The sequence below is a fragment of the Schistocerca nitens genome, chromosome 10 (assembly GCF_023898315.1).
Source record: "Schistocerca nitens isolate TAMUIC-IGC-003100 chromosome 10, iqSchNite1.1, whole genome shotgun sequence".
Taxonomy (NCBI): Eukaryota; Metazoa; Arthropoda; class Insecta; order Orthoptera; family Acrididae; genus Schistocerca; species Schistocerca nitens.
The window spans coordinates 109882966-109901740 of record NC_064623.1 but is presented as its reverse complement, the minus strand read 5'-3'; the positions used below and the strand labels follow the sequence as shown (position 1 = coordinate 109901740).

At 40.6% G+C, this 18775-nt stretch overlaps 1 protein-coding gene across 1 annotated transcript in view; it reads left to right on the top strand.

The window, feature by feature from the left end:
* The window catches only part of LOC126210488 (uncharacterized), a 347809-nt gene that overhangs the window by 14890 nt on the left and 314144 nt on the right, over window positions 1-18775 (top strand). Inside the window, exons 3-4 of the mRNA XM_049939722.1 lie at window positions 4272-4383; window positions 9451-10240. Of these exons, the coding sequence (XP_049795679.1) occupies window positions 9500-10240 (741 nt within the window). The 5' untranslated portion in view covers window positions 4272-4383; window positions 9451-9499. The remainder of the gene's footprint in view (window positions 1-4271; window positions 4384-9450; window positions 10241-18775) is intronic.

Here is an 18775-nt window from a genome sequence, read left to right as displayed (position 1 = left end):
TGTTTTCTCATTGTTGGTAAGATGTTGTAAAATTTGGTTATTATCCTGTATGGTAACTTCTTTGATGTCGTCATATAGTCATTCTAACATTAGTGTTTGTTGTAGTAGTTGTTGTTCTTGTGGTCTTCAGTTCATAAGCTGATTTGATGCAGCTTTCCATGCAACTCTATCCTGTGGGAGTTTCTTCAGCTGTGAATGAAAACTGCATCCTATGTCCTTCTGAATCTGCTTACTGTATTCAGATCTTGGTCTCCTTTTACGATTTTTACTATCCACACTTCCCTTTGATGCTAAACTGGTGATCCCTTGATGTCTCAGAATGTGTCTTATCAATTGATTTCCTCTTTTAGTCAAGCTGTGCCACAAATTTCTTTTCTCCCCATTTCTATTCAGTACTTCTTCATTAGCTATGTAATCTACCCATCCAATCTGCAGCATTTTTCTGTAGCATCATATTTCAAAAGTTTTTATTCTTTTCTTGTCTAAACTTTTTATTGTCCATGTTTCACTTCCAAACATTGCTACACTTCTTCAAATATCTTCAGAAAAGACTTCTCAACACTTAAATCAATATTCTATGTTAACAAATTTCTCTTCTTCAGAAATGGTTTTCTTGTCATTGGCAGTCTACATTCCTTATCCTCTTCACACCGGCCATCATCCATTATTTTGCTGCCCAAATAGCAAAACCTATCTATTACTTTAAGTAGCTTATTTTCTAATTTAATTCCCTTAGCATCACCTGATTTGATTGTATTACTTTCCATTGTCCATGTCTTGCCCTTGATATTCATTCTACATTCTCCTTTCAAGACAGTGTCCATTCAATTCAATAGTTCTTCCAGGTCTTGGCTGTCTCTGACAGAATAATAATGTCATCGGCAAACCTCAAAGTTTTTATTTCTTGTCTCTGAACTTTAAATCCTACTCCAAATTTTGCTCAGTGCACAGATTCAATAACATTGGCAATAGGCTAAAACCCTTTCTCACTCCCTTCTCAACACTGCCTCATTTTCATGCCCCTCGACTAATATAACTGCTGCCTGGTTTCTGTAAAAGTTGTAATTAGCCTTTCTCTCCATGTACTTTGCCCCTGCTACCTTCAGAATTTCAAAGGGAGTATTCCAGTCAACATTGTCAAAAGCTTTCTCTAAGTCTACAGATGCAATAAACATAGATTTACCTTTCCTTAACCTATCTTCTATGAGAAGTTGTGGGATCAGTATTGCCTCACGTGTTCCTACCTTTCTCCAGAATCCAATGTGATCTTCCCCAAGGTCAGCTTCTACCAGTTTTCCATTCTTATGTAGAGAATTTGTGTTAGTATTTTGCAACCATGTTCCATTAAACTGATAGTTTGATACTATTCTCACCTTTCAGCACTTGCTTCTTTGGAATTGCTATTATTGACATTATTCTTGATCCCTGAGGCTATTTTGCCTGTCTCATACATCTTGCACAGCAGGTGAAAGAGTTTTGTCATTGCTGGCTCTCCCAAAGCTATGAGTAGTTCTAAAGGACTGTTTTCTACTCTAAGACCTTGTTTTGACTTAATTCTTTCAGTGCTCTGTCATGGCCGAGCGGTTCTAGGCACTTCAGCCTGGAACCATGCGACCGCTACGGTCGCAGGTTCGAATCCTGCCTTGAGCATGGATGTGTGTGATGTCCTTAGGTTAGTTAGGTTTAAGTAGTTCTAAGATCTAGGGGACTGATAACCTCAGATGTTAAGTCCCTTAGTGCTCAGAGCCATTTTTTCAGTGCTCTGTCAAATTCTTTGCGCAGTATCATATCTCCGAGCTCATCTCCATCTATGTCCTCTTTCATTTCCATACGTCTACCTTGTATAGACCCTCTATAACATATAACATCTCCCTTGTGTAGATCCTCTATACGCCTTCCACCTTTCAGCTGTCTGTTTTTTGTTTAGTACTGGTTCTCCATCTGAGCTCTTGATATTCTTGTAGGCAGTGTCTGTCCTTCCCCTAAAGACATATGCTTCCAAATCCTTACATTTGTCATCTAGCTATCCGTGCTTAGCCATTTTGCACTTCCTGTCAATCTCATTTTCTAGACATTAATATTCCCTTTCACTGACTTAATTTTCTCCATTTTTATATTTTATCCTTTCATAAATTAAATTCAGTATGTCCTTCTATATCTAAGGATTCTACTAGGCCTTGTCTTTTTACTATTTGATCCCTAGCCACTTTCACTATTTCGTCTCTTAAAGCTACCTATTCATTTACTACCATATTCCTTCTCCTGTTCTAGTCAACTGTTGCCTAATGCTCCCTTTGAAACTCTCGGCAACTTCTGGTTCTTTCAACTTATCCAGGTCTCATCTCCTTAATTTCCTACCTTTCTCCAGTTTCTTCAGTTTTAATCTACAGTTCATAACCAATAAATTATGATCAGAGTCCACATCTGCCCCTGAAAATGTTTTACAATTTAAAACCTGGTTCCTAAATCTCTGCTTTACCATTGTACGAGGGTTGCCCAGAAAGTAATGCACTGTATTTTTTTTTTCCTTCAACAATTCTCAATTGAACATAATGAGAATTACACACACAAAAGAATGGTGTTTTATCTACACTCCCTATTTTTCTTCATAATCTCTATCCTGTTCTATAGCCTTCCTCCAGCACGAAACAAGGGCATGTATGCCCTGTATGGACCAATCTTGTGCTGGTGGCAGAACCAGTGCTTCACTGTGTGAATCACCACCTCATTGTCCTCAAAATGTATGGATGGTCTCCCCAACACCTGCAAATCGTGGAGCTCCACCGAGTCGCCTTCTGATGCCCTCACCCTCCATGTCCAGCACCTAACTCTACTTCTGTCAACAGCAGATGCTCCATAGACTTTGCACAAGTGTTTGTGAATATTCCCCACAGTTTCTTTCTCTGCAATGAGACATTCAATGACAGCACATTGTTTGTAATATGCATTACTACAGACACCAATTGAAACTGTCCTGCAGCTACACTATCTGTCAGAAGTGACAGAAACTTATTGCGCTCACTCAGGAGACTTCAAATAATAAGTAAGTAACGTTTCACATTTGTAGCAGTGTTTTCGGGCTTGGGGGGGGGGGGGGGGGGGGGGGGGGGAGGGGGGGGGGAGGGGGGGGGGGAGGGGGTGTGCGGAATGCGCCCTCATATAATCAATCTGAAACCTTAGAGTGTCTCCAGGTCTCTTCCACATATACAGCCTTCTTTCATAGTACCTAAACCAAGGGTGTGTGATGATCATGCTCTGTACAAAATTGTACCACATGGCTTCCTCTTTCATTCCTTTCCCCCCTTCCATATTCATCTACTATTTTTCCTCTTCTTTCTTTTCATACTATCAAATTCTGGTTGCCCATCACAACTAAATTTTCATCTCCCTTAACTATCTGAATAAATTCTTTTATCTCTTCAACTTCTTCATCTTTGGAGCTAGTTTTCATATAAACTTGTACTACTGTGGTGGGTGTGGGTTTTGTGTGTATCTTGGCTGCAATGATGGTGTTCAGTGTGCTGTTCGTAGCAGCTTATCTGCATTCCTATTTTCTTAATTCATTATTAAACCCACTCCTGCATTACCTCTATGTGATGTTGTATTTACAGTTCTGTCTTCATGTGACCAGAAATCATGTTCTTCCTGCCACCTAACTTCACTAATACCCACTTTATCTAACTTCAACCTGTCTGCTTCCTTTTTTAAATTTTCTAATCTACCTACCCAATTAAGGATATCTAATATTCCACACTCCAACATGTAGAATGCCAGATTTATTCCGCATGACGACTACATCCTGCTGAGTAGTCCTTGCCTGGAGAACCAAACGGGGAGCCATTCTACCTCCAGTATATTTTACCCAAGGGGATGCCACCATCATTTAACCATACAGTAGAGCTGCATGCCCCCGGGAAAAATTACGTCTGTAGTTTCCCCTCGCTTTCAGCTGTTCGCAGTATCAGCACAGCAAGCCCATTTTGTTGATGTTACAAGGCCAGATCACTCAAATCATCCAGACTGTTGCCCCTGCTGCTACTGAAATGCCTGTTGCCCCTGTTCAGGAACCACGCATTTGTCTGGCCTCTCAACAGATACCCCTCCAATGTTGTGGCTTTCGTGGTTCACTTCAAGAGTAGTAATGAGTCTTGCATGTAGAATAGCTATTAGGAGAGTTAGTAGTTGTTTTAGTTGTTCTCAATGTATGTGCATGAATGGTAACTGTTTCTTTGTCAGAATTGATGCTGATAATGCGAAATTTGTGTTTTTAGCAGGGACATGAATCTGGCTGTGGCATTCTTGGAATGGTCACTTCACACCAAGAACTCTGGAGATGAACTGCTGTTCCTGCTGAGACCATTATATGATTAATGGAACTAGCATGTAAGCAAAATTATATTTACTATTATTGATTGTGTTTGAGACTTAGTGATATTGTATTTTAAATTACAGTATTTTAAAAAAGATAGATTGCTACTCTTTGTGTAGTGGAGATGTTGAGTTGTAGACAGACACAACAAAAAGACTGCTAAACGAAAACCGTTTGTAGAAATTAAATAAGTATTTTTGCCATCTTGGGCACAGAAAGTTTTTTACCAACTAAAACAGATCACTCCTTCTCATTCCTGAACATGAAACATTACTATCAAAGTGCTTTATTTATTACTCTTCAAAATGTGGGGCTGGCATCAGTTTCAGTGTGCTTTCTGAATGGTAGCTACTTTTGTATATGTTTTCTGCAGCAGTTGTGTTGTTGTTGAGTGTTCTCCAGTCACAGTTGCATGGAGACCTCAGATAACCAACCTTACTCTAATTTTCAGAATGAGATTTTCACTCTGCAGCGGAGTGTGCGCTGATATGAAACTTCCTGGCAGATTAAAACTGTGTGCCCAACCGAAACTCGAACTCGGGACCTTTGCCTTTCGCGGGCAAGTGCTCTACCATCTGAGCTACCGAAGCACGACTCGCGCCCGGTACTCACAGCTTTACTTCTGCCAGTACCTCGTCTCTTACCTTCCAAACTTTACAGAAGCTCTCCTGCGAACCTTGCAGAACTAGCACTCCTTAAAGAAAGGATATTGCGGAGACATGGCTTAGCCACAGCCTGGGGGATGTTTCCAGAATGAGATTTTCACTCTGCAGCGGAGTGTGTGCTGATATGAAACTTCCTGGCAGATTAAAACTGTGCGCCTGACTGAGACTCAAATTCGCGACCTTTGCCTTTCGCGGGCAAGTGCTCTACCATCTGCCAGGAAGTTTCATATCAGCGCACACTCCGCTGCAGAGTGAAAATCTCATTCTGGAAACATCCCCCAGGCTGTGGCTAAGCCATGTCTCCGCAATATCCTTTCTTTCAGGAGTGCTAGTTCTGCAAGGTTCGCAGGAGAGCTTCTGTAAAGTTTGGAAGGTAGGAGACGAGATACTGGCAGAAGTAAAGCTGTGAGTACCGGGCGTGAGTCGTGCTTTGGTAGCTCAGATGGTAGAGCACTTGCCCGCGAAAGGCAAAGGTCCCGAGTTCAAGTCTCGGTCGGGCACACAGTTTTAATCTGCCAGGAAGTTTTACTCTAATTTGTTGGGAATCATTTTACATCTGTAAATATACGAAACATTTTCCTGTGTGTAGTAAGCATGGGTTGAAATTAATTTTTAACTACATCAAGGTGGGGAAAAAAGTGTGCTTACTGGATTTGAGGCTGAAAACGGATTGGGGGGAAATAACCATTGCAAATTCTTGGTTCTAGGGTATATGTTGTTTGCAGATATTTGATTTATTGAAATAAATGCACTTTTGATCATGTAATAATTATTAGCTGATATGCTATTTTTATTTTGTTTCAGAATTTATTTGCACAATAATATAATTTTTCAATGAATCATCCATTTTTTGAGGTGTATCAGACCACTGTAAACAACAAAAAATGTTGATTGAGAAACCTTACCATTCTTTTGTTTAAAGCTTTGGGGACATAGTAAACATTTTTGAGGCCTCAGAAATGATACAGGATTACGAGAACATCCTAGTCCATCCCCATGCCACTCCCAATCCCAATCCCGTGCCACAAAGATCATATCCGTATGGAAGACCCAGATGCAAGACCTGCCCAATCCCCCCACCCTGCACTTCCCATACCAGTCCTGTCAGAGGTTTATCCTATCACATCAGAGGCTGGGCCACCTGTGAAATCAGCCATGTCATATACCAGCTCAGCTGCAATAATTGCACAGCTTTTTATATTGGTATGACTACCAACTAGCTGGCTACGAAAATGAATGGCCACTGCCAGACTGTGGCCAAGAGCATGGTAATCCATCCTGTGGCACAACATGGAAGTGTACATAACTTGCATAACAGTCTTTAATTCTATGACTGCTTCACAACATGGGCCATCTGGATTCTTCCCTTCGCCACCATCTTTTCTAAACTGCGCTCATGGCCCCATCCTAATACCACCTCCCTGTTCACGTCCCCTCACCCTCATTGTGTGCTGTCCTCTGCCAACACACCCACCTGCCTTTCTCCTTCCTTGCTTCTCTCTGGCTTTCTCTTTTCAGCCCCCCCAGCCCCCCCTCCCCATCACAAACTCCCTGCTTCACAGCCTCCCGACACAGTGCCTGACAGTCTTGTCCTGCCTGTTTTTGGTACCTACATGCTCCGCTAGACAGCACTCTTCTCTGCCCCCAACCATCCCTTGCCCTTCCCCTCCCCACTCCATATTGCTGCTTTTGTCCAACATGCCACTTGCATTCTGGTCCTAGCTGCCAGAGGCGGTGGTCATGTGTGCATGAGGTATTCATGCTTGCATGAATGTGTGTGTTTTCTTTTCTGAAGAAGGCTGTGACTGAAAGCTAACTGAATAACAGTCTTTTCTTTGTGCCTGTCTGCAACTCAGTGTGCCCTCTTTACTGTTAGATGGTGAATATCAGAGCAGTCTGTCCTTTCCCTGACTTTGTTGATATTCCAACCTGGAATTTCCAGTGTTTGATTGCTCCTAAGTTACTTAAGTACTACTAGGACTTTTTATTTCTCTCTCTCTCTCTCTCTCTCTCTCTCTCTCTCTCTCTCTCTCTCCACCCCCTCTCACCCTCCCACCACCATCCTCCCCCCCATCCTCCCCACCCCCTCCCCCTCTCCCTCTTCCTGCTAGATACTATTTGCAAAATTGTGAGTCACAAATGCTAAGCTGGTACTTCAACCATGGTGTCTTGGTATGCATCAGTAACAGTGTGTGACAAACATTGGTAGTGGGAAGTATGCAAGTTAAAACTTCTCAGATTATTGTTCAGAAAAATCTTGAGTACTCTTATCCCCAGTCTTGCCTCCAAAGTTTACATGTACACAATGGCAGCCACTGGCTTACAGGGAGAGGTGTTTATTATTGGCTGTGTACTGAAATGCTGAAAACACACTTTGCTAGTTATAGTGTGGTGTGTGCTGTAAGGCCCGGGTGTGGGAAAATGTGCATTTTTTCAAGGTTGTGTGATATACTGACAGTCAGCAAAGTTTTGCAGAATATATTTATACTATAAGTGGATCTGTTGTGTAGTGCAAGTGTATGCATTCAAAAGACATCATATTTAATCTTATCATTATTCAGGAGAAATATGAAATTGAAATTGATTGATCTGAAGATATAATGCAGACACTTTAATGTATAAGTTCTAACGCTTTAGATGACGAGAAGCGATGTGGAGCTGGTTTGCAAACTTCCCACCTCTCTCCCATAGGTTGACTAACTTGGTATACACAGCCGATCTTCTTCTCTGGATAGCTGGCCATGTCGATCTCCAAAAACTTCTTCTCCGAAGAATAATGCTGGTTAAGGGAATTTATCAGACTGTCTCTCTGCTCTTGAAATAATTTGATACTCAAAGAATACTTTTAGTTCAGTCATTGTATATTTCAACTTCCACAAAAAACAAATTCACCACCTCCCATATAAATATTCGAACTCGTGCAAGTCAACCAAGTCGTCAAACATTAGACTCTATTAGATCTGGTAGTTTAATAACCACCAGAAAATATGAACATGTCTTTCTTCTAGCAAGTCCAACACGTGAATTACTTAAGTCTAATCTCATTTCTCCATTTGTTCTTAACAATCATCACAGTTACTAAACCAGCAAAGAATAGCATAGGCTCTTCTCTACACATACACTGAAACTCTGTGGATCGTACAGCAGGTACTTGTTGGCCGCCATTCGGCCGCCACATCCACATTTTGCTCGTGACTGTTTTTAGACCTGCACGCAAAAACATGCAATGCACAGTAGGTCTGATTCATCTCTCTCACACTTCTATTTAAAATATCGTGGGTTCAAGATGGAGGAAGGCCAAGTGGTTCTAGAATTTACATGGAAATTCTCGAAGCACTACACAGTGTTACATGGGGGAGATTTTGCATTATAGTTGCCAAGATACCAGAATTATTGTGTTTATGAGACTGCCATTGTCGGCCAAAACAATGCACTGTAGCATTTATTAAAAGCCTTTTGTACTCTCCTTTGCTTTATCATGTGTGTGTGTGTGTGGGGGGGGGGGCTGGAGGGGGGGAGGCGGTTTTTTTAATGTGACTGAAGAGAGTAATCGTGACCCTCAATAGGGTTAGTGTGTGACACCTGCAACACGAGAAGGGATCAGTGAGCTGTATGATCATTTTGTCAATTCTGTTTTCTCAGGAGCGCAGAAGACGGCAGTAGGCTGCCAGCACTGTGAGAGAGGGGCTAGACTTGTTGCCCCGTTCTGCTCCTCTTCTCTTGGGAAGACTTAAGTTTTCATTTGTTTATGCCTGAGGTCAACTGCCGTTTTATAGAGTCTGAAAAGATGAACCATTGTCAACTCTCTCTCTCTCTCTCTCTCTCTCTCTCTCTCTCTGTGTGTGTGTGTGTGTGTGTGTGTGTGTGTGTGTGTGTGTGTGTGTGTGTGTGTGTTTGGTGTACGCGCACGCGTCCGGGGGGGATCCAGCATAGTTGTAGCTAATTTCTAAGACCAACCAGACTTTGTTTAACCTTATTGCGTGGCAGCGATGTTACAAATACGTATCAGGTATTAATTAACTGGAGAAGTCCACTTGATTTAATCTGTTCCGTTTGAGATCCATTCCTACCTCCCTGAACCATTTGTGGAAAACTTTAGGTCTGCTGTCAGGTATGTTAAAAATTTATTTTATCAGCCTCTTCTCATCCATCCTAAATATGTGTCCATGAATTAATAAAATTTTAATCTTTGTTTTGTAATTGACTCAATCAGTGTTCCAGTTTCCCTGTACAGTTCTTCTCTTTCCCATAATCTGTACTTTCTGTTCACGACCACTTATGTTACAGAGGATCCTCCTCTTGGATTTCTGTTAGTCCTAAATTCCTGTCGTTCTAGGAAGTGATTTGTAAATGTGAGTGTTTAATGTAGTAATATTCAAGTATTATGATTCTTTTGATATTTTCCTTCTTTTTCAGATGAAGGAGCAACTGCCCGCATTTCTCCTACGTCTGGGATGATATCGGCATGTCAAATTTCAGTGCAAATGGACTGAATGCTTGGAGGTTGACAAGGCGCGAGTCTCGTCTGTTTCCTCCAGATTCACTGAAATTTCATTCGTTTGTTGTGGAAACTGGCTCGAAGCTGCGATGTGGGAGGAAGGATAGTCCACAGGCGAGGAAGGGTAGGCGGTCAGCTGGTGAAGAGTCGGCTGTCAGGCAGCTGACTTATTGCTGCTGCCACATCGAGAACAGTGACATCACCTCTGCAGTGAAGTTCCGCTCGGGCAGCCCCACCTGCGTCCCGGACTGTGGCTGCTGCTTGGAAGAGACTTGTGACGAAACCGTAGGCTCGGCAGCTTTTGTGCCCGAAAAAGACCATCAGGTGCGTCAGATCCGTTGTGCCATGAAAAGACGGGCGAGTAGTGATCCGCGCCCTAGGAAGGTTGCGAAGGTGTCCGTTCGGCAATTGGCTGTTACCAACAAACGGAATTCTGTAAATACAAAAGGAATAACACAATTACAGCCATCAGTTATTAAAGACAGTGATGTGGCAATTTCCAGTAACTCTCTTTCTTTCCAACCTCGTAACCAGAAGACAGGAAAGGGAAAACTTTCTACTGAACGGTTGTCTCCGTTCTGGAAGCCTTCTGTGCAACTCCGGCGACTTCCTGCCGAAATCGTCAAGTGCTACTTGTCCAGACCGACTGTCGTGTTGTCGAGGTTACCTGATAGCCTATTTCAGTGCCAAGAGGTTTCTTCTAAAGAGGTAATTTAATTTTTTGTTTTTCTTTATTTAGGTCTTTTTTGTACATTCTTCAGGTTATGTTCATGACTTTTCACCATAGTGTGGAACATACAAAAGGTCCACAAATAAGATACATTTTCTCTGTGGAAAAGAGCTACCCGCTGGCCATATACAAAAGGCCCTGTAAGTAGTCAAACTTATTTGTCAAAATTGCTGTTGCCTAACCCAGAGTTTGTCAAACTTAAGTGCAGATGAACCAACGAAGTTTGTCAAATTTAACCTCAGTTTTGAAGCAGCTGTCAGACTGCACACATTGTGTTATAAAGTATTGTGACACTAGTGAAAATGGCTTCCAATGCAGACAAAGAATTTCTTCCATTTGACTTAAGCATTTGTATAAAGAAGGAAAAGAAAGCAAAATGTTGGTCCAGGGAATGGCTATAACTGAGAGATAAATATACCACAAAATTCTACTGAAGGAAATCGTACATTCAAAACCTGACGATACAATTACATCAACTTTCTCCCAGTAAGCAGTCAAACTTTTAGTAATTAGTTACAGTTACTGTGCACTCATATTGAAAAAGCAAGACACAGTTATGTAAACATTTATCTTCTTCTGTTTGGTCCTCTAATTAAAGTTAATTAATGTTCCGCGATGTGGGAACACACAGGTTGTCCATAGAAGAACCATAAGGCTTCAATATTTTTTGTTTTATTTTACTCCCACTGCTTAGTTGTGTGTAAAATATTAATTCTCTTTAGTCTTCCTGTATCATATACGGCTGAGAAAGACGCAGCATGTCTACCATTTTGGTAATTGCTAGTGCTGTTTTTGTTTTATCTGCATATGGTGAAATAAATTGAAATAAAAACTGTTTCTCACAAAAATTGCACTGTGAAACATCGACGCAACCAATGTCCAATGTCTCACCAAATAGGCCACTGGTCAAAATTTCTCTCGAGCACCACAAATGCAGTTTATGTTTGACAAACATGTCAAACAGTATGACACACTGCTAAGTAATTAGACAAACAAGTGATATTTTACAAATTGATTGACACTTTACAGTGATCTTAACTGGATCTTTTGTTTTAATCTTAATCTGCAATAAAATTTGATAAAAGTAACCCAACCATCTACATACTTGCATCATTTTTGTTTTCGAGGTATAAAGCCATGTCCGAGGCATATTTAAGTGCCTTACATTTCAGCTCCTAGTTGGAGATGTCGTCTGTGGCTATAAGAGCAGTTTCATATTTAAACAACTCAGTGAGCTAAACTGTTGATACATGCTACAATGGTATAAAAATTTCAGCTTTCTTAGCTTGTAAGAGTTCAAAACTGCTATCTGAATTTTTGTAGCTTCTGATGATGTCTCCAGCATTAGGAGTTGTAATGTAAGGTACTTAAATATGCCTCAGACCATGGTCTTCTGCCCGTGAAACAAATATCATTGAGGGCACAAATACAGAATGTGAAAGTCTGTATGATATACATAATGCATGCTCAGACATTCATGTATAAAGGCGAAAGAGTTGCAAAGTCTATAAAACTTTCGTTATCTGCAGCACATTTAATTCACATAGGAGGTGCTCAAATGTTTCTATGGCTGCATACTTTACCCCATTCTGTGCAAGAGGAAGGGTAAGTTGCAGTTAATGGAGACTATTTATTGTTTTTTTGTATGGTATTGATTTTGTGTCATCACCACCATCACCATTGTCATCACTATGATTTAGGTAACTTGCTAATTTTACTGGTCTGACCAGTTATTCTGTAGTAAATTGTACTTAGGACTTTGCTTTTTGAGTTTCATTAGCTCTTTTCATTTCCTCACAAAAACATATGTAGTTTTTTCTCCTGTTAAGAGACTACTGTTGACATGTAGATGGTGCAACTTTAGCCGTTCATGCTCTAAGCTTGTAGTGTGTGTTGGTAATGTCTGTCGCAATCATTCGTGGGAAGTTATGGTGGTGGAACAGGTGATTGTGTAGCCAGTGCTGTAACAATATTTTTATTTTGACCGAGGGAGAGAGATTAGGTATTTAATTTAACGGAAACCTTAATGTACTATATGCTAGAGGGCGATCAAACTGAATTTTGATTTGCAGAGGCAGATACACTCTAACACCTAATAAATATTTTATCCCAAATCTCATTCTCTGGTTTTGCCACTTCAGGAGTTTCTGTTGCTGAAACATAGACTTCCAGCTAGCTATACTACAGATCAGTCTGCTCCACTAAGTCATAAATAAAATGTTATCTTCCAGCCTAATGTAGACCTCAGGCTGTGCTACAGATCAATCTGTCTCTACATAATAGATTCCACCTATACAATGAAATCATTACTTCAATATAGATATTTGCAGCACTTTTGTAATATCATCAAAAGAAACCCCTGCAAATGGCAAAGCAGAAAACGGTCATTTTGGAAGATACGATTGCCACCGAGCTTGAAGCGATGCAGGTGTTCTGCAATAATGTTCACGTAGTCAGCAGCTATTGTGGTGCCCTAGATTCCTACCAAAGGTCGTCCAGAAGCCCAGGTGAATGCCCCCCTATAGCACAGTACTATCACAATCTAATAAATACAATCAAGACGTACTCTGCTGAAAAAGTTGTTTCCATTGGACAGCTGGAGTGACACTGGCTCTTCAAGCGGTGAGAAAACAGTCAGTCAGATGCATTGTACAGATAATGTTTGTTTTTAATTATTTTTACTTAATTAACAAAATAATTGTTATATTCTTATCTTCCATGTGTTAGTAAATTCCCAAGGGATGTGAATTCCCATGAAATAAATGTAAAAACTGCCAGATCACACTCATTCAATGCTACATGCTACAACTTACTTATGAGAAATACTTTTGAATACTTATATATTTGCAGCTGATTCCACTGAAAGCAAGACAATTTACACACACGTCTTGGATGAGAAGCAGCAGACAATTTTGTTGTTGTTGCCTGTTGTTATGATAGGCACTGGTACATTAAATAATAAAGGTATTACATTGCATGTAGGTTTCCTACCTCCCACATTCACTGATTTGGCTGAAAGTGTAGCGAACAAATTTCTCATTTGTTGGGTATATATGCAGTGTCTTTCTGCAAAATGTCAGGTCTTTGGAGTTTACTAGCAATTTTTCGTTATTAAAGGAAAACGACATTATTGAGTAAATATCTGTACATTGCAAGAGAATTGTAAATAAACCGTCCTGTAATGTTTCATTTCGTACCTCGCAGGACGTGTCCTTTTTTTTGTTAGTGTTGACCCTTATGGCAGTACATATGCTCTTTATTGTAAAAACTAAGTTACAAACTAAAATAAATGTTAACATTCGCCCTCATCCGATATCATACTCAGAAGTGTCACTTCCTGGCCACTTGGGGTGCTGCTATCACTGTGGATAACTAAAACGAGATGGAGTGTCGCGACTGTTATCTTAGACTGTAGAACTATCCCCACCGGTCTGAGTCCGTTGTCCAGGGCATGTTTCGAGCAGTTTTTCACGTAGGTAATAAGACTGTCAACCTGGTATAACAAGAAGTACTATTCATTTGACCCCGCGACACGATTCCACTAATCCGGGATCTGATCTTGGTGCCCTCTGCAGTCGTAATTGACACTATTGTTGGGTCAATGTGGGAACACACAGGGGTCATCTGCTGCAGAGCTGCATGTTCAACACTGTGTGCTAGACATTATGCTCTGTACTAGCATTGTACTGTGTCATCAGATCTGTTACAGATCTCCCGCCTATCCTGTTTTACAGAGTGAGCAAGCCTCTGACCGCCAAGTTCTGTGATGGAATATGGATGTCTATCACCTTGTCACCTATTGGTGGTTTATCATCATTCGACCACTTTTCATAGACGCTCTTGACTGTAGATCGCAAGCAGCTTACTGGCCTTGCCGTTTCAGAGACGCTCACCCACAGGCGCTCGGCTGTGACAGTTGTACCCTTCGTCGAGGTGACTTACGTCAGTGGATTTTCCCATTTATAGCTCGTATCATCACCCATTCGCCTTTGCTCCATCTATATAGTTTCCTTACTCTGACACTTGCCTGAATTGCCACCAGGCAATGTTCAGTCGCAGTGTTGCGGCTCATCATTGTCTGCATTTGTATTCATCTGTAACACAAAATTAAATATGCATATAAATTTGAAGAAAAGCTCATTCACAAATTGAGATAAATTGAAATATTACCTATTTTATGCCTCAGCTAAATTGTAGTTAGATTAAGTGTGTGAGCGGAAAGGGTATAGGAACCATGATACAGTCACCTGAGATCCCTTTTCGGTTCACTGTGCTTCTTTACCATACTTATTCGTGCCATTAACTTTGTCTCAGTTGACTGAAATCTTGAGGCTGAGGACCTAGGTCCAGAATGTCTCTCTAATTCAAAAATTATGAGATATAACTTCTTCATGAAACAGTATACACTGAAGAGCCAAAAAAACTGGTACACCTGCCTAATATCATTTATAGCCCCCGCGAGCACGCAGAAGAGCTGCAACACCATGTGACGTGGAGTCAACTGATGTCTGAAGTTGTGCTGGAGGGAACTGACACCATGGATCGTGCAGGGCTGTCCATAAATCTGTAAGAGCATGAGGGAGTGGAAACCTCTTCTGAACAGTACGTTGCAATGCATCCCAGATATGCTCAGTAATGTTCATGTCTAGAGAACTTTGTGGCGAGTGGAAGTGTTTAAACTCAGAAGAGTGTTCCTGGAACTACTCTATAGCAATTCTGGATGTGTGAAGTGTTGCAGTGCCCTGCTGGAATTTTCCAAGTCCATCGGAATGCACAATGGACATAAATGGATTCAGGTGATCAGACAGAATGCTTACATACATGTCGCCTATTGGAATCGTATCTAGACATATCAGAAGTCCCATATTGCTCCAACTGCACACGCCCCACACCATTAAAGAGCCTCCACCAGTTTGAACAATCCCCTGCTGGCACGCAGGGTCCATGGATTCATGAAGTTGTCTCCATACCTGTACACGTCCATCTGCTCGATACAATTTGAAATGAGACTCATCCGACCAGGCAACATGTTTCCAGTCATCAACAGTTGAATGTCGGTGTTGACGAGCCAAGGCGAGGCATAAAGCTGTGTGTCGTGCAGTCATCAAGGGTACACAAGTGGGCCTTTGACTCTGAAAGCCCATATCGATTATGTTTCATTGAATGGTTCACACGCTGAAACTTGTTGGTGGCCCAGCATTGAAATCTGCTGTAATTTGCTCCATATAAATACTTCCAGAAAAGACTTAGTGGCACATAAATCTATACTTGATGTTAAAAATTTCTCTTCTTCAGAAAAGCTTTTCTTGTCTTTGCCAGTCAACATTTTATATCCACTAAACTTTGACTATCATCAGTTATTTTGCTGCCCAAATAGCAAAACTCATCTACTACTTTAAGTGTCTCATTTCCTAATCTAATTCCCTCAGCATCACCTGATTTAATTTGACTACATTCCATTATCCTTTTATTTGTGTTCAGCTTATGTCCTCCTTTCAAGACACTGTTTATTCCGTTCAACTGCTCTTCGAAGTCATTTGCTGTGTCTGACAAATTTACATTGTCATCGTCAAATGTCAGAGTTTTTATTTCTTCTCCCTGGACATTAATTCCTACTCCAAGTTTTTCTTTTGTTTTCTTTACTGCTTACTCAATAACAGATTGAATAACATTGGGGATAGGCTATAATCCTATTTCACTCCGTTCTCAGCCACTGCTCACTTTCATGCCCCTCGACTGTTATAACTGCCATCTTGCTGCATAAATTGTAAATAGTCTTTTGCTCCCTGTATTTTACACCTGCCACCTTTAGAATTTGAGAGTATTCCAGTCTACATTGTCAAAAGCCTTCTCTAAGTCTACAAATGCTATTAACATAGATTTGCCTTTCCTTAATCTATCTTCTGGGAGAAGTCGTAGGGTTAGTATTGTCTCATGTGTTTCCGCATTTCTCTGGAATCCAAACTGATCTTCCCTGAGGTTGGCTTCTACCAGTTTTTCTATTCTGCTGTAAAGAATTCGTGTTAGTATTTTGCAACCATGACTTATTAAACTGATAGTTTGTGATATTCACACCAGACAGCACCTGCTTTCTTTGGAATTGGAATTATGATATTCTTCTTATAGTCTGTCTCATACACCTTGCACACCAGATGGAAGAGTTTTGTCATGGCTTACTCCCCAAGGCTATCAGTAGTCCTAACAGAATGTTGTCTACTCCTGGGGCTTTTTTTCGACTTAGGACTTTCAGTGGTTTGTCAAATTCGTGTCTTCATCTGCGTCCTCTTCCATTTTCATAATGTTGCCCTCATATAAATCTCCCTTGTATAGACAAAAATCAATGTGGTTTTATTTTCAGTATAACCATTTTGGATGACGAACTGCGACTGTGATGTAACTGGCGTTTATCTGGTAATAAGTATGCAACCAGTCGCTTTAGAAAGCAAATGGTTGCATATTTATTACCTGATAAACACCAATGTGGTTTTAGTTGCCTGAGACTGCAGTTGTTTGTGGGAGTTGTCTGTGTGTGTGGTGTGTGTGTGTGTGTGTGTGTGTGTGTGTGTGTGTGGGCTATTTTTGACAAAGGCTGTACTGGCCGCCAAAAGCTTTATTTGTAATAATCTTTTTGTTGTGCCTATCTGCGACTCAGCATCTCCGCAATATGGTGAGTAGCAGCTTTCCTTTTTGTAATGTTGTTACATTACCTTGTGTAGACCCTCTATATACTCCTTCACCTTTCTTCTTTCCCTTCTTTGCTTAGGACTGTATTTCCATCTGAGCTATTGATGTTCATGCAGCTGGTTCTCTTTTCTCGAAAGGTATCTTTAATTTTCCTGTAGGCGGCAGCTATCTTTTCCCAGGTGACATATGCTTCTAAATCCTTACTTTGTCCTCTAGCCATTCCTGCTTAGCTGTTTTGCACTTCCTGTCAATCTCATTTTTAAGATGTTTGTATCCATTTACTGCATTTTGTATTTTCTCCTTTCATCATTAAATTCAGTATGTCTTGTGTTACCTAAAAATTTCTACCATGCCTCATCTTTTTATCTACTTGATCCTCTGCTACCTTCTCTGTTTCATCTCTCAAAGCTACCCGTTCTCCTTCTGCTGTATTCCTTTCTGCTGATGTTAATCATTCCCAGATGCTCCCTCTGAAACTCTCTACAACCTCTGGATCTTTCAGTTTATCCAGGTCCCATCTCCTTAAATTCCTACATTTTTGCAATTTCTCTAGTTTTAATCTACTGTTCATAACCAATAAATTGTGGTAGAATCCACATCTGCCCCTGAAAATGTTTTAAAATTTAAAATCTGGTTGCGAATTGTATAATCAATCTGAAGCCTTCTTTTGTCTCTTCCATGTATACAATCTTCTTTCATGATTCTTAAACCAAGTTTTAGCTATGGTTAAATTATTCTCAGTGCAAAATTCTACCAGGTGGCTTCCTTTTTCATTCCTTCCCCCAAGTCCATATTCACCCACTAGTTTTCCTTCTCTCCCCTTTCTTGCTATTGAATTCCAGTCCCCCATGACGATTAAATTTTCGTCTTACTTAACTATCTGAATCTTTTCTTTTATCTTATCATCAGTTTCTTCAGTCTCTTCTTCATTTGCAGAGCCAGTTGGCAAGTAAACTTGTACTACTGTGGTGGATGTGAGCTTTGTGTCTGACTTCTCGACAGATACCACTCTGCTGTGGTTGCACCTACAGTATGGCTATCTGTATTGCTGAGTTACGTGTGCCACCCAATCAGTGGCGAGGTCTTTGGGGTGGGGAGGGGGAGGGGGGGGGGAAACGAGACAATGTACACACATTAGAAATAGTTTTTTAAGCCCCTTCTCCTACAGTAGACATTAGGATAGAGTTCTGCTTACAAGAATTGTAGCCAGCCATGTATTTTATATTGTGTAAAGTAGGGCCGAGAAAAATAACATATTACCTTAGTAGGTACAAGATTGCTTACTTTGTTGTAGATTATTTTTTCTTGGTAGATTCATAACTCACTCTTGCTGAAAACTGATTGGGCTTTTAACAAAGTTGAGCAATAATAGACACAGTACCATCATATAAGATCCACTTGTTGTCATATTTTTATTTCAATTAAATCACACCTGATGGATGTCCAGTCTTTTCTGCAGTCCCTTGTTTAATTAGCAGTTTGTTGTTTATTCTTTAATTAGTAATTCTTGCATGATGTAATCGGTCTACTTTCCTTCAAAATGATGTTGCAATTCAGCCGAGTTAGAGTTCCTATAAATCATAGCCAGTGGTATAATAATCCAGTGGTTGCTTTTGAACAAGTTCATTGCTAATGTCTGTTTTCATATCTCTTTCACAAATAACACCAGTTGTTTGTCCACTCTGTCCGTACACAACAGTGTTTGTATAAATATTCACCCATTGAAGTCAGGAGCTAATGACTAAAGGCACAATTGTTTTCCCAAACAGAAGCTCAGACAGAGGTCTGATTGTCCACAACAGTGATTGAAATGTTACTCAAAATAAATC